This window comes from Callithrix jacchus, chromosome 17 (genome assembly GCF_049354715.1).
Source record: "Callithrix jacchus isolate 240 chromosome 17, calJac240_pri, whole genome shotgun sequence".
Lineage (NCBI taxonomy): Eukaryota > Metazoa > Chordata > Mammalia > Primates > Cebidae > Callithrix > Callithrix jacchus.
In genome coordinates, this window is record NC_133518.1 from 50,649,371 (window position 1) to 50,670,770 (window position 21,400).

The 21,400-nt window shown below is 43.4% G+C and overlaps 1 protein-coding gene and 1 pseudogene across 1 annotated transcript in view; both read right to left on the reverse strand.

Moving 5' to 3' along the window:
• Nucleotides 1–2,053: 2,053 nt before the first annotated feature.
• On the reverse strand, nt 2,054–4,278 carry LOC118148821 (repressor of RNA polymerase III transcription MAF1 homolog pseudogene; annotated as a pseudogene).
• Nucleotides 4,279–18,307: 14,029 nt separating this feature from the next.
• Nucleotides 18,308–21,400, reverse strand: part of BFSP2 (beaded filament structural protein 2) — a 63,999-nt gene continuing 60,906 nt past the window's right edge. Inside the window, exons 6-7 of the mRNA XM_002759604.6 lie at nt 20,578–20,798; nt 18,308–18,547 (exon numbers count right to left, since the gene is read on the reverse strand). Coding sequence (XP_002759650.2) covers nt 18,544–18,547; nt 20,578–20,798 — 225 coding nt within the window. The 3' untranslated portion in view covers nt 18,308–18,543. The remainder of the gene's footprint in view (nt 18,548–20,577; nt 20,799–21,400) is intronic.

Here is a 21,400-nt window from a genome sequence, read left to right on the forward strand (position 1 = left end):
TTGACCTTAGAAAATCTGATGACTATGTGTCTTGGGGATAGTCATGTTGTAAAGTGTCTTGCAGGGGTTCTCTGCATTTGAATGTTGGCCTCTAGCAAGGTTGGGGAAATTTTCATGGGCAAAATCTTCAAATATGTTTTTCAAGTAGCTTGCTTTCTCTCCTCTTTCAGCGATGCCAGTGAATGGTAGATCTGCTCTCTTTACATAACTTATATTTCTTGGAGGTTTTGTTCATACTTTTAAATTATTTTTTCTTTATTTTTGTCTGAGTTATTTTGGAGAACTGGTGTTCAAGCTCTGAGAGCCTTTCCTCAGTTTGGTCTATTCTGCTATTAATACTTGAGATTGTATTATTACATTCTTGAAATGAGGTTTTTTTTTTGAGACGGAGTTTCGCTCTTGTTACCCAGACTGGAGTGCAATGGCACGATCTCGGCTCACCGCAACCTCCGCCTCCTGGATTTAAGCAATTCTCCTGCCTCAGCCTCCCGAGTAGCTGGGATTACAGGTGCTCACCACCATGCCCAGCTAATTTTTTGTATTTTTAGTAGAGACGGGGTTTCACCTTGTTGACCAGGATAATCTCGATCTCTTGACCTCGTGATCCACCTGCCTCGGCCTCCCAAAGTGCTGGGATTATAGGCGTGAGCCACCGCGCCCGGCCTGAAATGAGTTTTTTAGGTTTATCAGATCAATTTATTCTTTCTTAAAATGGCCATTTCATCTTTCAGCTCCTGTAGCATGTTATTGGATTACTTAGATTCTTTGGATAGGGTTTCAACTTTCTCCTGAATCTCAACGATCTTCATTCTTATCCATCTTCCAAATTCTAGCGTGTCATTTCAGCCCCTGCAGCCTGGCTGGGGACCATTGCTGGGGAATTGGTGTGGTGGTGTGGAGGTAAGAAGACACTCAGATGTTCTGAGTTGCTGGAGTTCTTGCGCTGGTTCTTTCTCATCCATGTGGGCTGATGTTCCTTCAGTTTTTGAAGTTGCTGTCCTTTGGATAGGGTTTTTCGCCTTTAGCTTCTTTGGTGACTTTGGTTTGATTGTGGTATATGGTGGGTTTGGTTGAGTTGTTTCATTTCTGGAAGATTGTGGGGGGCCCAGTCTCGGCTCACCACTCCTGGGCTGCACGCTGGTACTGGGCTTCTGGCAAGGCTCTCTGAACCCTCAAGGTTAGGAATCTACTCTGGTGGAGGGGCTGAGGTGTTCCCAGTCTGCTGGCCACAGCACTGTGATGGAAGATGCCAGCCAAAGTGCTTGGTCAGGGTGGTGTCAGTGAGATCTGTATGTACTCACATATGCCAGCAGCTGCAGCAGCATGGCAGGGTGCATGAGTATAGCTGGGGAGGGGCTCCGGCAGGACTGAGGAGGCAGTGTTCCTGCATGTGCTCATGCCAGTGAGCAGTGGCGGTGCACTGGGGGGATTGGGAGATTGGGGGGATAGGACACTGGCAGCCATGGGGTTGGTGGTGTTGTGCTTGCACTTGTACTGGAGGTGGTGGCAGCTGGGGTGGGGTGCTGGTGGAGGTGGGGTTGTCAGCATTCATAAGCATGTTATACATTTTTTAAATTTTTGTCCCATTTTTTTTTTTAAATTACAGAAATTTTTATTGGAAAAAAATGACCTGCAGCAAAGTGACACTCAGTGAATGTGGCCAAATGGGTGAGGTGAGGTTATAGGTGGGCACTAAGGGCTGGCCCAAGACTGGAGCTCATGATCTCTGGCCATGGGACCTTTGGGCTGGAGTATGTAGGCTCAGCAAAAGTACAAAGGAGCAACCGCCTTGCTTCATTTGGGCAAGGTGGTTGCTCTTTGCAGCAGGCCCTGTGCTGTCTAGTCCAGCCACAGCATGGGCAGCAAAAGCCTATGGGGGTGAGTGGACACCAACAGGCTGGAGCCAAAGGGCCAGGCAGGTGTAGCCTTGGGCAGCACTGAGACTCTGGTAGCACCAGGGTCTGGCCAGCAGCTGGGGAGGCCTCAGGGCCTCTAAGGTGGGCAGGTCCTGGCATTTGAAGCTGGATAAAGCTGGGGCTTCTGCTCCTCCTCATCACATACAAATCACCAGGACCCTGTCTTCCATGGTCTGTTTTCTTCAGCCCCACCCTCACTGCCTCCGCCTCTTTCTTTCTCCTCCTCTTCCTCCCCCAGTTCCACGTGCAGCTCATTGCCTGCCTCTGAGGGTTTGTAGGTGGAGCAGCAAATGAAGTGGTGGCTGACGAAGACAATTTGCTTGAGCTCTTTGCTGTAGAAGAAGTAATTGAAGGACCAGACAGTATCATCTTCCCTGAAGGGGTCTGAGTCCAAGTCTGGTTATAGCTGCAGGTGTCTCATGAAGTCAGACAGATCGCTCTGTCCACTGCATTCCGCAGCTGTGTCTTCAGGGCCTTGATGTCCCCCCATGCAGCTGAGAACAGACTGCAATTGACTGCATTCACCACCCAGCTGAGTCTGGGCTTCCAGCTGAACCCATGGCTGTGGGCTGTGCTGAGGTCATAGTCAGGCCTGAAAGGACTCACTGAGCATGGCAATCAAGTGGAAGAGAGTCTTGCAATCCCACTTGTCCCTGGAGGGCCCTCTTCCTTGCCACCTTGGTTCTTGCTCAGGCTCCTGGGGCTGAGGCCTGAAGTCTGGGGCAGGGAGAGAGTCTTCAGTACGCCCTCATGGCAGAACAGCTTACACCGGTGTTTGTCGTCTCCTGCTGTCTGACGTGAGTAGCTCTCAATCCTTCCAATAATGAGGGTGTCTTTGCTCTCTACAGTTAGCTGCAAGTTGATGGCTTCAAAGCTGGAGTTCTCCAACAGCTTCCTGTCTCAGGGAGGGAGCTTCATGCTTGAGAGGGGGCATTGCTGCCTGCCTGGTGGGGCTAAATCAGGCCTGGCTGGGTCATCGGCACTGGCGCCTAAGCCGGGCAGGCTCCACACAGTGTGGGCACCTCAGCACCAGAGGGTGGCACCGTGGCCTCCACATGGGCCACACTGTACCTGGCGGCAGGAGCTCCATGGCAGCATCTCATTACACCTGGCTCTGCTGGCCATCCAGGTAGTCACTAAGACGCAGCCTTGCCCCACTACACATTGCCTGCTTTAGCCACCAACATGCCACCGACCACAGATGGCCTTGGTCAGCCAGCAACCTCGACCTCCCTCCCCAGTCAATGTCTATCAGTCAAAATTCCTAGAACTAAGAGAAATTTAACTACTTCAACTTAAAAATAATTTGCTTTTATCTACCTGCCTATGAAAATGTTAATATATGTGAAATCTGAGTGACAGGTATATGGCAATTCTTCAACTATTCTTTCAACTGCTCTGTGAGCCTGAAATTATGTAAAACTAAAAAATTCAAAAACAAAAGCCAAAAACCTTGTACCTTGAGGGTTACTGAGTTAGTGGTTCACAGCAATAGATACTCTAATCTGGCTTGTGTTACTTCTGAAAATCAAGCTTTGTATCTCTTTCTTCATGGCAGCTGGTGTAAAGTACATCTTGAATCTCACGTTAGAAGGTCTATCCCTGCTGGGTGTGGTAGCTCACACCTGTAATCCCAGCACTTTGGGAGGCTGAGGCAGGCAGATCATGAGGTCAAGAGATTGAGACCATCCTAGCCAACATGGTGAAACCCTGCCTCTACTAAAAACATAAAATATTAGCTGGTTGTGGTGGCATGTGCCTGTAGTCCCAGCTACTCAGGAGGCTGAGGCAGGAGGATTGCTTGAACCTGAAAGGCGGAGGTTGCAGTGAGCTGAGATCTCACCACTGCACTCCATCATGGCAACAGCGTGAGACTCCATCTGAAAAAACAAAAAAGAAGAAGGTCTATCCCAACAAAGCTCAGACCACTGGACTCTAGAGGCTTCACACATGTGACAGACTCCTGAATATTGTCAGGCTTTATCTCCCATTTTCTGGCATACATGTACTTTACTAAGGCATTTAGGTGCTAGCTCTTTGGGGCTCTCCAAGTCCAATTAGCATGATAAAGACATGTAATGGATCAGTTTGGGTTTCTGGGTCCCTACAGATTACATTCTGACCAAGTGCAGGCAAGCTAATATAGCCAGAGGCAAGACAGTACAAGTCTACTGCTGTCCCTGCCACAACAGAGCAGGAGAGGACTGGGGAGGGGGTAGGTAGAGGAAGGCAGTTGCCAGGTCAGTAGTGGCATGCCATGTGCCGGGGGCTGTGTGGATTTGCTCCAGTAAAAATATCACCTCTGCAATTCTTGTTGTGATTCAGCTTACCACCTGATTAGTCTGTGATAATCTATGGTCATTATCCATTACCTAGCTGATTTGTGCACTGATCTAACAAGTGAGTCAGTCGTGGATTCGGTAGGAATCACCACCTTGCATTTTTCAAGTCTTTGGTGGTGGTGCTAAGCTCATGGGAGGAGCAGAAAAAAAGTTTGTAAGAAGGCTGGCACGCTGTAGGGGCTTGATAAATGACAGCTGTCCTCACTGTTGTCATTGTCTTAGCCAAGTCAGGGTTAAAATTTACATTATCATTTTTCTTTTTGAAGTACCATATTTCATTGCTCCCAAGAAGCATATTGTTTTGTACTTCAACATCTCTGAAATCAGAATATCATAATAGTTGATGGTATGTCATTAAGGTTGCTGTTGATTCATTAAAATCGCATTCATTTGTAGAGTATTTTTTTTTATTGCATTTTAGGTTTTGGGGTACATGTGCAGAACATGCACGATAGTTGCATAGGTACACACATGGCAGTGTGATTTGCTGCCTTCCTCCCCTTCACCCACATCTGGCTTTTCTCTCCATGCTATCCCTCCCCAGCTCCACCCCCCACTGTCCCACCCCTATTCCCCCAACAGACCCCAGTGAGTAGTGCTCCCCTCCCTGTGTCCATGTGTTCTCATTGTTCATCACCCACCTATGAGTGAGAATATGCGGTATTCCATTTTCTGTTCTTGTGTCAGTTTGCTGAGAATGATGTTCTCCAGATTCATCCATGTCCCTACAAAGGACGGGAACTCATTGTTTTTGATAACTGCATAATATTCCATGGTGTATATGTGCCACATTTTCCCAGTCCAGTCTATCATCGATGGGCATTTGGGTTGGTTCCAGGTCTTTGCTATTGTAAACAGTGCTGCAATGAACATTCGTGTGCATGTGTCCTTATAGTAGAACGATTTATAGTCCTTTGCATATATACCCAGTAATGGGATTGCTGGGTCAAATGGAATTTCTATTTCCAGGTCCTTGAGGAATTGCCACACTGTCTTCCACAATGATTGAACTAATTTACATTCCCACCAGCAGTGTAAAAGTGTTCCTATTTCTCCACGTCCTCTCCAGCATCTGTTGTCTCCAGATTTTTAAATGATTGCCATTCTAACTGGCATGAGATGGTATCTCAATGTAGTTTTGATTTGCATTTCTCTAATGACCAGTGATGATGAGCATTTTTTCATATGTTTGTTGGCCTCATGTATGTCTTCTTTTGTAAAGTGTCTGTTCATATCCTTTGCTCATTTTTGAATGGGCTTGTTTGCTTTTTTCTTGTAAATCTGTTTGAGTTCTTTGTAGATTCTGGATATCGGCCCTTTGTCAGATGGGTAAACTGCAAAAATTTTTTTCCATTCTGTTGGTTGCCAATTCACTCTAATGACTTTCTTTTGCTGTGCAGAAGCTGTGGAGTTTGATTAGGTCCCATTTGTCTATTTTGGCTTTTGTTGCCAATGCTTTTGGTGTTTGGGTCATGAAGTCCTTGTCTACTCCTATGTCCTGAATGGTTTTGCCTAGATTTTCTTCTAGGGTTTTTATGGTGCCAGGTCTTATGTTTAAGTCTTTAATCCATCTGGAGTTAATTTTAGTGTAAGGTGTCAGAAAGGGGTCCAGTTTCTGCTTTCTGCACATGGCTAGCCAGTTTTCCCAACACCATTTATTAAACAGGGAATCCTTTCCCCATTGCTTGTTTTTGTCAGGTTTATCAAAGATTGTATGGTTGTAGATATGTTGTGTTGCCTCCGATGCCTCTGTTTTGTTCCATTGGTCTATATCTCTGTTTTGGTACCAGTACCATGCTTTTTTGATTACTGTAGCCTTGAAGTATAGTTTGAAGTCTGGTAGTGTGATGCCTCCAGCTGTGTTCTTTTTGCTTAGAATTGACTTGGCTATGCGGGCTCTCTCTTGGTTCCATATGAAGTTCATGGTGTTTTTTTCCAGTTCTGTGAAGAAAGTCAATGGTGGCTTGATGAGGATAGCGTTGAGTCTGTAAATTACTTTGGGCAGTATGGCCATTTTCACGATATTGATTCTTCCTAACCATGAACATGGAATGTTTCTCCATCTGTTTATGTCCTCTCTTATTTCATTGAGCAGTGGTTTGTAGTTCTCCTTGAAGAGGTCCTTTATGTTCCTTGTTAGTTATATACTTAGGTATTTTATTCTTTTTGTAGCAATTGTGAATGGCAGTTTGTCCTTGATTTGGCTCTCTTTCAGTCTGTTATTGGTGTATAGGAATGCTTGTGATTTTTGCACATTGATTTTGTATCCTGAGAGTTTGCTGAAACTGCTTACCAGTTTCAGGAGTTTTTGGGCTGAGACAATGGGGTCTTCTAAATATACTATCATGTCGTCTGCAAATAGAGACAATTTGGCTTCCTCCTTTCCTATTTGAATACCCTTTATTTCTTTTTCTTGCCTGATTGCTCTGGCTAGAACTTCCAGTACTTTATTGAATAGGAGTGGTGAGAGAGGGCATCCTTGTCTAGTGCCAGATTTCAAAGGGAATGCTTCCAGTTTTTGCCCATTCAGTATGATATTGGATGTTGGTTTGTCATAAATAGCTTTTATTATTTTGAGATACGTTCCATCAATACCGAGTTTATTGAGGGTTTTTAGCATAAAGGGCTGTTGAATTTTTCAAAGATCTTCTCTGCGTCAATTGAGATAATCATGTGGTTTTTGTCTTTGGTTCTGTTTATGTGGTGAATTACGTTTATAGACTTGCATCCCCAGGATGAATCTTACTTGATCATGGTGGATAAGCTTTTTGATGTGCTGTTGCTATCGGCTTGCCAGTATTTTATTGAAGATTTTTGCATCTATGTTCATCATGGATATTGGCCTGAAGTTTTCTTTTCTTGTTGAGTCTCTACCGGGTTTTGGTATCAGGATGATGTTGGTCTCATAAAATGATTTGGGAAGGATTCCCTCTTTTTGGATTATTTGGAATAGTTTCAGAAGGAATGGTAACAGTTCCAATTTGCGTGTCTGGTAGAATTTGGCTGTGAACCCATCTGGACCTGGACTTTTTTTGTGTGGTAGGCTCTTTATTGCTGCCTTAACTTCAGACCTTGTTATTGGCCTATGTAGAGGATTTTTTTTGCTTCTGCCAGTCACTTGGGGCACAGACTGATTTACCAATGAGAGTAAAGCTTCAAGGACCCTCATTTACATGGCCCTTCCAAGGCTCTGAAAGGGTTCCTCCTCACAGCTTCACGGGATCAAGTATATATATATGTGTGTATATATATATGTATATATATATGTGTGTATCTATATGTGTATATATATGTGATTATATATGTGTGTATATATATATGTGTATATATATGTACATACATATATTTATTTATTTATTTTTTCTGAGACAGAGTCCTCACTCTGTCACCCAGGCTGGAGTACAGTGGTACGATCTCAGCCCACTGCAACCTCTGCCTCCTGGGTTGAGGTGATTCTCATGCTTCAGACTCCAGAGTAGCTGGGATTACAGGCATGCCCCAGCACACCCAGTTAATTTTCTTTGTATTTTTAGTAAAGAGACACAGTTTTGCCATGTTGGCCAGGCTGGTCTCAAGTTCCTGGTCTCAAGTGATCTGCCTGCCTCAGCTTCCCAAAACCCTGGGATCACAGATGTGAGCCATCATGCTTTGCCTGATCATAGGTTTTTATAAAATTTGCAAGAGTAAGATATTTTATATTTCTTTTTTTAAAAAGTGCATCAAATTATATAAGCTTTGGGTTCTACCCTTACAAGGAACTCATAAAAATGTGAAACTACAGATGGTCCCTGACTTATAATGTTTCAACTTATGATTTTCCAATTTTGTGATAGTGTGAAAGCAATTTGCATTCAGTGTGGCCCTTGACTTCCAACTGGATAAAGTTGACTTATGATATAGTCACCTTATTATGATGATTTATCAGGACATAACTCTATCATAAGTTGAGGGACATTTGTATGTTACATAAAATTCTCTGTCTGAGGTTTTTGGATGGCACAAGTAGTCCAGAAATCTGCAGGAGAACCAACTTTTGATTCAAATTATGAGGGCGGATATTTCACTTCCTCCACCCATGGCAAAATTGAACATGCAACTTCTCTTGCTGTCCTACTGTGCCTGTCCCTTTTTGGCTCTCATTCATTTTTCTGTATATTTCTCATGGACCCCCTGCACAGAGGCCTTTACTGTTTCAGCTTTATCTGAGTTCTAGTAGACTTCTATCTGGAATAGTTTTATTTTTAGTGGCACATCCAGGAATGATATCTCTTTTAATCAATGATGCCTTAGGTTCCATGAACATAGTACATAATAGGGTACTCAGGCTGGGTTCCCCTGAGATCAGCAGGCTGGCCTGTGGAGTTTGGACAACACTGCCCCCTAGAGGTCTGTTTTGTAACCTGAGGAGGTTAGCCCCCTAGCAACTACTGGCAGGGAGTTTCTTAAAAACCAGGAAGGATGCTCACTTTTTTTTTTTTCAAACAGGATCTTGTTTTGTCACCCAGGCTGGAGTATAGTGGCATGATCATGGCTCACTGTAGTCCCCACCTCCTGGGTTCAAACAATCTCTCCCACCTTAACCTTCCAAGTGATGGCAGCAGCAGCCTATTTGGAGCAGCCAATGCAAAGATGTTGGCTGTAGTAAGGGCTGTGTGTGCCAGGAAGCTGGCGGGAGCCTGTGGAAGCTTGAATTAGGTGAAAGCTGGTCTCATTCCTAGTTGGAGAGACAGGAGCCCCCACCTTCCCAGGTGCAGCTGCAACCGCCCAGCTGCCCTGCAGAACTGGACATTCCTGCTCCCTTGGGGGCCTGGGAAGCCCCTCATGCCCCCACAGGCTTGGAAATGCCCCGTCTGCTGCCTGGCCTCTCTCTGCTCCTAGCACCTGCTCAATTGTGGAGCAGAGTTAAGGCTGCCCAGCTGTGGCTGCAGACCCCAGCATTCCTGAAGTCTCAGGGGTTGGGGAAGCCCCTGCAGGCTTGGAAATGCCTGTTTCTGCTGCCCAGCCTCTCCCCACCCATAGTTGCCCATGGACCAATCAGCATGTGTTTCCTCCCCTCTAAAGGCCATATAAAACCCTGGACTCAGTCAGAGTTGGGCAGACATCAGGATGACCTGCCTGCAGAGAGGAGCTACCCACTGTGGGTCTCCTATCTGCTGATAGCTGGACCCTTGTCAGGATGACCTACCCACTGTGGGTCTCCTCTGAGCTGTTCTGTGGCTCTGTAACATACCACTTTGCCTTGCTCCCCCTCTACTCACCTGCATACCTCATTCTTCCTGTATGTGGGATAGAACTTGAGGTATAGAACTTGGGGTACTGGGGCTGAAAGAGCTGTGACACAAACAGGACTGAAACATACCCCTTGCTCACCATGTTGCAGGTGATGAGAAGGAGAAAAGAGAGAAGGAGAGAAGAGCTGTGGCACTTTGGGAAGCCCAGACCTAGGAGCTTTCCAAGCCAGGGCTGTGACACCCTCTTTGGGGCTCTGCAGTTGCCGGTATCTCCAAGCTTCTGGGAACCATGGCATTCCCCAGTACCAGCTGTGGAAGCTGCTTGCAGAATGCCTGGTCCAGCTGCAGACTCTCAGGGCGCCAGTGCGCATGCCAGTGCCTGGAGCTGCCCACCCCACCACAGCTCACGGCTGTGAGCAGTGGCCAGACTTCACGCTTATTTGCTCATACATCCCCCACCACTCCACTCCTGGCTCACCTTTGGCAGGCAGGGGATTAGGGCCAGTAGCATGAGCTGAGCACAGCCTGCCAGGCCAGTGGGTGGAATGAGCCCAGTGGGCCTGAGCAAAACTCAAGCAAAGGTGCCACTGACCACAGAGATTTCAGTGACCACACCCCATCTCTGGCTATACGACCCTGAAGGTGCCTGATCTCATCTGATCTTAGAAGCTAAGCAGGGTCAGGCCTGGTTAGTACTTGGATGGGAGAAAAACAATGCCCCAAGGATCCGGTGATATACAGGTAGCTGTGTATCACAGGTGTGATCTACCACATCCAGATAATTTCTTAAAATTTTATTTTATAGAGATGGGATCTTCTTATGTTGTCCAGGCTGGTCTCAAACTCCTGGGCTCAAGTGATTTTCCTGCTTCAGCCTCCCAAAGTGTTGGGATTATAGGTGTGAGCCACTGTGCCTGACTGGATGCCCACTTTTACTATGGTTATTCAATATAATACTGGAAGTCCTGGCCAGAGCAATTACACAATAACATAAAATTAAGGCATCCAAACTGGAAAGAAAGAAATCAAATTAGGCTTGTTCATAGACAACATGATTTTAATACCTAGAAATACCTAAAGATTCCACCAAAAAACTGTTAGAACTGATAAACAAATTCAGTAAATTTGCAGGATACAAAATTAACACACACAAATCAGTAGCATTTACATACACTATCAGCAAATAATCTGAAACAGAAATCAAGAAAGCAATCCCATTTACAAGGTAAAAATATACAATATCTAGAAATCAATTTAACTGGAGTAAAAGATCTATATAAGGAAAACTATAAAACTGAAAAAAAAAAACAGAAGAGGACACAAAAAATGGAAAGACATTCCATGCTCATTGGATTGGAAGAATTAATATTGATAAAATAACAGTACAAAGCAATTTATAGGTTCAATGCAATCTCAATCAGAATAGTAATGACATTCCTCACAGAAATTTTTTTAAAAAGCCTAAAATTTTGTGAAAGCACAAAGGACCCCAAATAACCAAAGCAATTTAAATTGTGAGCAAAAAGTACAAAGCTGAAGGCATCACACTACCTGACTTCAAAATTCACTACAAAGTTATAGTAACCAAAACAGCATGGCACTGGCAAAATAGCAGACACACAAATCAATAGAACAGAATAGAGAACCAATATATAAATCAATTTATTTACAACCAACTCATCTTTAACAAAGGCACTAAGAATAAACCAAAGAGAGAGGGCAGCCTCTTCAATAAATGGTGCTGGGAAAATTGACTATCTGCAGAAGAATGAAAACTAGACCCCTGTCTCCTAGGATACACAAAAATAAAATCAGATGGTTTAAAGACTTAAATGAAAGACCTAAAACTATGAAAGTACTAGAAAAAAAACACTAAGAAATGTTCCAGGACATTGATCTGGGCAAAGTTATTTTGTGTAAGACTTCAAAAGCACAGGCAACCAAAGCAAAAATAGACAATTGTGATTTCATGAAAATAAAAAGCTTCTGCGCAGCAAAGGAAACAATTAACAAAGTGAAGAGACAGCCCACAGAATGGGAGAAAATATTTGCAAACCATCTGTCTGACAAGGGATTAACAACAGGAATTGTTAGAAATAGTAGTTTCTTTTAAAGACTAACTTTCTTCAAAGCCTTCTTTCTTTTTGCTAATAACTCTCTAAGTCCTTTCCTATGTAGCTGTTAGATATAAAGGAATAAGGGCATTCTATGTCCTTGTACTTTAACCAAGATATTTAATATCAAATATTTAATTGTTATTACTTTTCTAGGTCCTTTCACAAGCAATTCCCTGTCCCTTCCTTATTTAGACTTCCTCTTTTTCTTTGATCTCCATTGCCTTTTCCTATTTAGAAAAGTTTTAAGTTGTTAGCCAGTCAGGTTCAGTTTAGATTGTGAGGTCTGTCTTCAACCAACAGAGACAGGACACAGCAGTAAGAACCCAATGTGTAAGAAATAAATATGGCTGCCTTTCCTTTGTTCATTGTACTTTTGTGGCAAGATGGCTAACAGGAGCACCCTTTTTGCAGAAAGTAAAATTGCCTTGTTGAGAAAATTTTTGTCTGAATGCTAATTTTTCCTTATAGTACCTAACAACAAGCATTTTATCTCTAACAGGAATATATAAGGAGCTCAAACAACTCAATAGCAGAAACACAAATCATCCAATTTAAAAATGGGCAAAAGATCTGAATAAACATTTCTCAAAAGAATACATACACATAGCAACAGATATATGAAAAAATACTCAGCATTGCTAATCATCAGAGAAATGCAAATCAAAACCACAATGAAATATCATCTTACCCCAGTTAAAAACTTGCATTCAAAAAGACAGGCAATAACAAATGCTGGAGAGGATGTGGACAAAGGGGAACCCTGGTATACTGCTTGTGGGAATGTAAATTAGTACAGCCATTATGGAGAACAGTTTGGAGGTTCTTCAAAAAACTAAAACTTGATCCAGCAATCCCACCACTAGATATATACCCCAAAGGAAGGAAATCAGTATGTTGAAGAGATAGATGCATGCTATTTATTGCAGTATCATTCACATTAGTCAAAATATGTAGTCAGGCTGGGTGTGGTGGCTTATGCCTGTAATCTCAGCACTTTGGGAGGCCAAGGCAGATGAATCACTTGAGGTCAGGAGTTGGAGACCAGCCTGGCCAGCATGGTGAAACCCCATCTCTACTAAGAATACAAAAATTAGTCGGGCATGGTAGCACACGCCTGTAATTCCAGTTACATGGGAGGCTGAGGCAGGAGAATTGCTTGAAACTGGGAGGCAGAGGTTGCAGTGAGCTGAGATCATGCCACTGTACTCCAGTCCAGGCAACAAAGTGAGACTCCATCTCAAAAAAAAAAAAAAACCCAAAAAACTCCAAAATATGTAGTCAACCTAAGTGCCCATCAGTGGATGAATGGATAAAGAAGGTGTGGTATATATGCAATAGAATATTATTCGGCCATAGGAAGAATGAAATCCTGTTATTTGCAACCACATGGATGGAAGTGGAAGAAATTATGTGAAGTGAAATAAGCTAGGCACAGTAAGACAAACATCTCATGTTCTTACTCATATGTAGGAGCTAAAGAGATAGGTCATGTGAAGATAGAGGCCAGACTGGTGGTTACTAGAGACCAAGAAGGGTAGGGGAAAAGGGGAATGAAGGGAAAAAAAGAGAAAGAAATATACTTATTACCACTGGACTGTAGCTTAAAAATGGTAAAGATGGTAAATTATGTATATTTTACCTCAATTTTAAAAAATAACATTTTTGATAAAAAAAAAAACCTTAGAAAGTGTCTAGGGATGTTGAAACAGATGCCTGGTCACTTGCCTTGATTTGCATGGTACTGAAACAGGAACAAGAATTCAGCCCAGAGAGAGGGTTCAGAGCTGTCAGAAGAACTGAAGTCATTTGAGGTGGGTCCTGTTGAAGCCAGATTGAGGGAGAGGCTATGAGACCTTGGAGAGAAAGTCGCCATGAGGAAGAGAAGAAATTGGCAAAGTGTCTGACTGAGCAAGTCGGGGCTGGCTGTCGGGTCATGTAGCCTCTTTGCATCAGCTCACTCCTCCCAGGGTTTGTGTGGTTAGGAGATTAAGGAAAGGAGAGGGTTCTGTAAGGAAACAAAAGGCCTGTGTCAGGGGAAGCTCAAGATCTCTGGTAGAGGAAACTCCCTCCAAAAGATCGAGTTATGAGAAGCAGTACAGTGCAGCAGAAGGATTGTGTAGGCCAAGTAGGAGGCCTGTAAAACTATTGGAACGCTGCCACTCTGTTTCTAGGTGGGACGCTCACCTGCCAGAAATTTCAGATGTATTTGGTGAGGTAAATTGGTGGGAAGGCAGGACTTCTCACAAATCATCGTGCCAATATGACCTCAGTTGTTTTCACAAGCTGGTCAAACCCATTTAGATCCCATCCACCTCTACTCAGCTTTTATCCATGCTCTCCAACATGGTAGCCACTGACACATGTGGCTATTGAGTTCTTGAAATATGACTAGTGTGACCGAAGAACTGAATTTTAAATGTTATTTAATTTTAATTAAAAATGTGGTTAAAAAACTTAAGCAGGGTAAAATATTTGTCCTCTAAAACTTATAAGAAAACTTTGAAAAAGAATTTTTTATGTTGATAAATTTCGAGTTGATTCTCAATATATGTAATTCCTCCTTGAACATGATGTTAATAGTAAGATGCAAGAATTAATGAATTTCCTTAACTTGGACGGGTGTGGCTTTGAAACTGATGTGTTTTTACTTCAAAGTCACACGAACTCTTCTGAAGAAGATGAACCAGTTATGTCGACGTGGATGAGAAGATCAAGGGAAAACGAATTTTGTGATCTTAAATTCAGTTACTGGAAAACCTTTAACTGTGTTTGGAACAGCTTGGCTATGCCAATCTACTTTTTCAACTATAAATTTTATGAAATCTAAATATAGCTCAAATATTTCTGGTGAATTACATCTGAATTTAGATGGGCTAGTACCAAAAATATAAAACTCTCATTAATAATTTAAAAATATTGTTTACATCATGAAATAATAGAATTTTGAACATGTCGAGATAATTAAAATATATCAAAATTAGTTTCACCTGTTTATTTTTCCCTTTTAAAATATGGCTATTTGAAAAATTAAAATTACCTATGTAACTTACACTCTGTTTCTATTGGACAGTGCTAGATTATTTAAGGACAGGCCCACATTTTGTACATCTTCATATTCTTGACACCTAACATGTCACTGACATGTAAGAAGGGCTACATAAATATTTACTGAGGGAGATGATTTAGTTTTGGAGAGAGTTTTCCACTACTCAGCATGATTGTTGCTCTCATGACCTGCTAGGACCGAATTCCCGAAATAATGTGTAAACCCACTATCTCGCTTCCTCAGGACAATGTTACCATACATGTTTCTCTTGCTTCTTTTCTTTTGGTCGCTGGTACTAAACAACGAGGGGCTGAACCTACCATTAGCCTACTGATTTCCTGTCCCCTCGCCTTTTGTTTTCTTCTCAAAGCAACCACAACACCATTAATTATCATCAAGGGAGTTAGTGACAATTTGTCTTAATCGTCTTGTCGGGTTTGCCTTGGCCTTTTTAGTTCTGAACCCCATTTATACATTTTTCCTGTCTAGGATGTCAATAAGAACTTTAGCTGCAGATAAAAGCAAAACAAAAACGGAGTACCCATGACTTGGCCAAAGAAATTTAGTAGTTCCTTGCTCATCCATTTTGCAAAACCCTTTCTTTAAGATGCAATATATGGTTTTTTTTTTTTTTTTTGGTCCAATCTCAGAATTACACTAAAATATTGGACTCCCTGTGATGCAAATTACCTTCCACTCTCAGGAAGGGCAGGAGAAAATGGAATATTTCCTTTTGGGCATGATATCGAAAATTCTGTCATCTCTGCAGCACAACCTGTCTGTGCTGGGATCTGTTCCTGTTCCTGCTCAACCTTTTGTTCGAAATAACCAGTCTATATGATCCAATCAAACCAGTTGCTTCAGCTGAGAAAACAGTTTGCTTTATTTCTTCACTGAACTAGCAGACTAATTTCTCAAACATGATTGCACTTTTGTGCCAGGGGACTGAGTTTCCGATCAAGAAATGGGTAGAGACACAGTCTGGGACACCCTTTCCCCTTCCTGTGTGTTGGGATGTCCCAGCTGGATGGGCTAGGCACACCTTTATGAATTGCTTGAGGTCAAATTACTATGTGGGGAATATGAAGTGTGGAGTGCTTCTCTTTGATATTATTAGAGTTGCCAGATAATGTTTTAGCATAAGTATGTCTCATGCAACATGTGGGATATACTTATACTAAAAACTTACTCATTTTTTATCTGAAATTTAAACTGGGGACTCTATATTTTTATTTGCTGTCTGGCAATCTCAGATAAGATTCTAGATTTGTCTCCAAAGAGGCAACCCATCCTTTTCTCACAAGAAGCAAGACAATGTAAGAGTTTATAAAATAATAATCTGAGGGGTGTGTGGAGACAGAGACAGGCATAGTGTTTGATGGTTCTTGCTAAATCATCTTGCTGAAAACCAACTGAGGTCAGACCCGGATGTCTGTTTTCATACCTTTGATGACTAAATGAATCTATGAGGGGGTTGTGAAAACTGTAATATGCTGCTCTGCCTGCTTTGCTTTACTTAGCCTTTGCATTGTTGATCCTTCAGTGAGCTCACCTGCACCCACCAAGGCTGTAAACCCATGAGGGCAGCAATTGGGCCTTTTTTATTGGTATGCCCAAAATGCATCAAAATGTCTGGGCACCAGTACATGCTAAGAAGTGTTACAGATGATCATGAAGCTAAGATTTAAGGATCTTGATATAAAAGAACATTGCACCTGAAAGCCAATGGATGCTCTAGCAATCCACTGGGAGTTCGCACTGCCCTCCAGAAGCTAGGCCAGAGGCCAGTGGAGTTGCCTGGTGTGGAAATAGGGCTCGGCTGTGTTTCAGGAGGTGTCCATTGGGAGCCCTGCTCTGGTCTGTTCCAGAACAAATGCTCTGTCCTTGACACCAATACAAGCAGCAGCCTCCCCTGCCACCTGTCAGTGAACCACTGCCAAAGCATAATTGTACTGGGATGTTGTGAGAGGGAGCCTGATTGAAACAAGGCCCTGGCAGAGTTGGGGGGCCAGAAGTGCCTCCTCATACCTGTTAATGAAGCCTCATTAGAAACAGCAAGAACCTGTGCTGGGAACTGGAAGCACCAGTGTGCCAAAGGGTGATTAACTGAATGATTTACGGCAGCTGCTCTTTGAGATTACGGCGCAGAGGAGACCGTGTGTGTGCAGCCTTGCACAGCGTGCTGTCTGGTAGAAACTCAGGAGTATGCACAGATCCATTCTCCCCTCTTTCCAGTGGCCAAAATGACTTCCAGTTTCTAAAAACTGCACGGCCATTTAGTCACAGAAGTACCTCCTTTTGATGGCTGACCTTTTGGGGACTCTCACCTTCAAAGCCTTCAGCTATGTTTAGGTTAGGAATTTAGGTTTTGGCTGAGGGGCCAAAAATTAATAGTAACAAGAAAGAAAGAAAAGAAACAGACCTCAGTGTCTAGTGCATCCAACATAGCAGGGCCAGCTACACACTTTGTTTTCTGGCAGGACTCTTGCACCCATGTGGTTCAATGATGGGCAGCCCCATAGTGTGCAGCTATGGAGGAGGAGACGGATACTTTGCTAAAATGTAGTTTTAGGGTGTCTTGGCTATTTCCATGTCTCAAACAACAAACTGACCTATGTCAAGGTGCTGTGCACATCGTAAATAGCTGTTCTGCTCATGTGAGCTATTAATACAATTCCTTTGCTCCTGGAGGCCAAAAGGGAAAACCAGCTATAGCAGTTCCAACCAGGATACCATATTTCTTTCCTTGCTTCTTTTATAAGCAATCCTTAAGGATAAATAAGGTTTCTTTTTTGTGTGTGGGCCTTGGGTGTTCAGACCCTCAGGTATGGAGGTTTTCAAATGTACCCGTGTTGGATACATCACCCTGTCTGGATTAGCAGCTTAGAAGCACAAAGACTCAGCTTGGATATTTTGATCTGTAATTCTGTGTGATAGGTAAACTGACAGAAACTTGAGGGAAGAATGAAGAAATTGAAGTTGGGCTTTTTTTTTTTTTTTTCCCTTTCAGTTTTAGAGGCACTGAGAACCTGTGGTAGGACACAGGTGGTGGTTTCAATTTTAATCAGAAGGCAAGAGAGTCTTGCCTGGGTAGGTGGCAGATTCATGGACTATATTTGGCTGGCTTAGGCCCTGAGAGAACTGGGGAAAGGACCCTGGAAGAAAATTCTGAAGCTGTAAGTGGGGAGAGCAACCACAGTGTAATTAATCCCCCACTTCGATTGAATGGGTTTAGATTGGGCTTAGACTGCAGTTCCCTTTTAACTGATTGAGAGGTGCTCTGCCAATAGCAAGTGAAATGTGTGTGTCTGCACATGAATATGCATGCAGAGCGCATTAAAGAGGCCTGAATACTCCGTGATGCCTGTAATTATGAAACATGCAATAAAGCACCACACTAATCCCCTCTCGAGCAAGAGTGTTGTTTTTTTTTTGTCCCAGACTGCGGCAATCCTGCATGCCACGAGCGCAGCTTTTGCTTCCGCAGCACTTTTATGTTGACAAGCCCAAGAGCAGGTGACCCTGGGGAGGCAGATGGTGTCACATTCAAGGGAATCCTTCCAGAAGCCTTCAAGTATAGCTCCGTGAGCAAATGTCAGGCAGGTAAAGTGAGATCCATCTTGACCCTATAGTGAGTTGAACAAGGTGGGCAAACTGGACGCTGCACACAAAGCGTTTATTTGAAGGAGTACAGGGAGGTCGCTCAAACTACAGACTACTCAAATTAAAGCAGAAGGACCCTCTCCTCTTCCAGGAAGCTTTTTAGCTCAAGCTGAATTAACCAGGGAATCCAGCAGGTACTGGAGCTCAGGGGAAAGCTTCTCAAGCAACTTCATGGGTCAGCTGGTGAGGAAGGGAGCATTTTCTTCATGAAAAGAGGAAGTTTCTCCATCAGCTGAAAGGAAACACATAAGAGTCAGAAGCAATGGGGGAGGAAAACCGGTAATTCTATCATGATAGCATTACGAGAAAGGCCATGATTTCATGAAAGAATCTAGCCTTTTGAACAAGATAGTTTTGGGTTTTAAATCTTTACTCCATGGTTATGTGCTGTGAGACCCTGGGCCATGACCTAAGCTCTCTGAGGCTTTGTTTCCTGTCTGTAAAATGGGGATCATGAGGCTATCTTGGCAGGTTTTGGGGGATAAATAAAAATAATCAAGAGTCAGGACTGCGCTGGCACTCACTAAATGAAATGAAGTACGTAGATTCTTATAAAGTAACTCAGCCTAACTCACTACTCTTGGTGTTTGTTTAAACCGACTTTGTGTATTTATTCAGATGCTCACAGGCATCTGAAAAAAAAAAAAAAACTTTGTTGGGAACATCTGGCTTTTATAATCAATAAAAATCAATTCAATAAAAGACAGCTGGAGAGGAGCTGAATGACATTTTCTGTTTGAAAGCAGGGCGTGGTTAGGTCTCTTCCTTGAGGCTCTCCCGCCTTCTGAATAAGGAGAGGTTACGTTGGAGAGACCAGGAGACCCGGGCTCCTGTACCAGCGCTGTCTCCGCCTCCTGTGTGATCATGGCAAATCTTTTTCCGTTCTGGGTCTTTGTATTCTCTCTTGAATCAGGAGGGGTTGGACTGTACAGTCACTAAGCTGTATCTTCCTTATTCGACATATGTCAGAGAAGGGGCCTTGGAGGGAAATAAGACATAAAACTATGATACAAAATAAGGGCTTGGGTTTCTGGAAAGATTTGGCAAGGAAGCTAAGGCCCAAGGCTGATGTATATGCTTTTGGAATCCTTATCTATTAAAAAAAAAAGTGAGTGTTGAGTGTGTGTGTGTAATTTTGGCAGACTAACCCAACTGCTATTCCCAACCCCTTGCCGGCCTCCACTATGGGGTCTGGAAAAGCTAGAGTTGCTTTCTCAGCAACCCTTGCAGATAGGTATGGCCAGTGTAAGCAGCTTCTGGTCAACGAGATATAAGGGACAGTCCACTGGAGGCCTCGAAATGTCTTTCCTTCACTGAGAAAAGAAGAGGGCCACTCAAGAAACAGTTGCTTTGCTGCTGCCTCTTCCCTCCCACTTCTGGTCACGAATGAGCATGTGATGTTTGGATGTGTGGCTGGCATATGTAACCATGGGTGACAAAGATAAGTACAAAAAGCCAATGTTATCACGGCATGTTAGAAAAATGAAAAGAGCTTGAGTCCTTAATGAAAGCTTTGAGCAGCCTAGATCACCTATTTCTGGGACTCTTAAAAAACGGCTTACACATCTTTGCTACTCAGTGTGGTCTGTGGAGCAGGAATATAGTCATCACCTGGGAACTCCTTAGGAAGGAAGACTCTCAGACCCCACCCCAGACCTACTGAAGCAGAATCTGCATTTTAAAAAGATGCCCAGCTGGGGTGCCAGGGCTCACACCTGTAATCCCAGCTACTCTGGAGGTTTAGGTGAGAGGATCACTTGAGCCCAGGAGTTTGAGTCGAGACCAGGCTGGGCAACATAGTGAGAAGAGACCCTGCATAAAAAAAAAAAAAAAAATGCCCAGGGTTTTGAGTGCATGTTAGTTTCAGGAGCACTGGTTTATAGTCTCATTAATTAGGTTCTATTACAAGCAACTGAAGCATTCCTAACAGCTATTATGTACATCCTAGGTATATGCATATACATGTATATATACATACATAAATATGCATACATATAGAATATGTATTAGTATGTGAATATATAATTACGTATATTATTTGTATGTGAATAGGAAAATCCTGGAAGGTCATAGCCAGGCTGTGGGAATGGGTACCTATGTGAGACGAAGTCTGGGGTGCTTATCTTAAATTCTTTTTTCTTTAGAATTTTATTTTAACACAACATGATCGTGAATCTTAAATACTTCTATAGTTTGGAAAATATTTTTAAAGCCATGAATATGCATCCTTTGGATAATTGACACGGAAAAAGCGAGGCTTACCCGCTCTCCTCCCGGTCCAGCAGGGCGTGGTAGGATGCCACATCCTTCTGCAGCTGGCACTTGCGGGCCAGCAGATGTGCACGCTCCTGCTGCTGCTGCTCAGCTTCGGCGCGGATCTCGCTGAGCTCTGCCTCCAGCCGGCCGACCACAGCGCCCAGGTTCTGCAGCTCCATGTCATGCCAGTGCTTGGCATCGTGCAAGGTGTTCTCCAGGCCTCGTTTCTACAAAAGAGCAAACCTGGTCCAAACCCGAGGATAACTGGCCAGGCCCTATAAGAGGAAGGTGTGCAGAGCAGTGGCAGGGGCTGGCGGTAGCCTGAACTATTCCCCCACTCCGTGGCAGGGACCTTGCCAGTTATGGACACTGATGGGGGTTATTCTTAGCGACTTCGTGGGAAAAATAAGGAATCCCACTCAGGTCAGACTGTGGATTAGTCTGATCGAATGATCTTTTTGATGGAAGACAGGGAGAGGGAGGGAGAAAAGGAAAGGGAGTGTGAGGAGAGAGAGGAGGGGGGCAAGAGGGAGAGGGATTGAGAGAGACAAATGAGAGGCAGCTTGTAGGTGTTTCTTCAAAGAAATCTTGTTCTCTGGGGCTTTTTTCTTGTAATTTCTTCACTCCCTGGGGGACCCCTTCTCCCTCTGCTGCTGAAACCCAATCCGTCATTTGGCTAGAACACCACTCCTCCAGCATTCTTTCCCAGATCACTGTGTTAGAATGAATGTGTCTGGCCATTATATACTCAGTGTTTTCTCCTTTGGTGTTTTAGTAGCACATTTTTGCCCATCCCTTTTCCTCTGCCATCCCTTCACTGTGGGTTCCC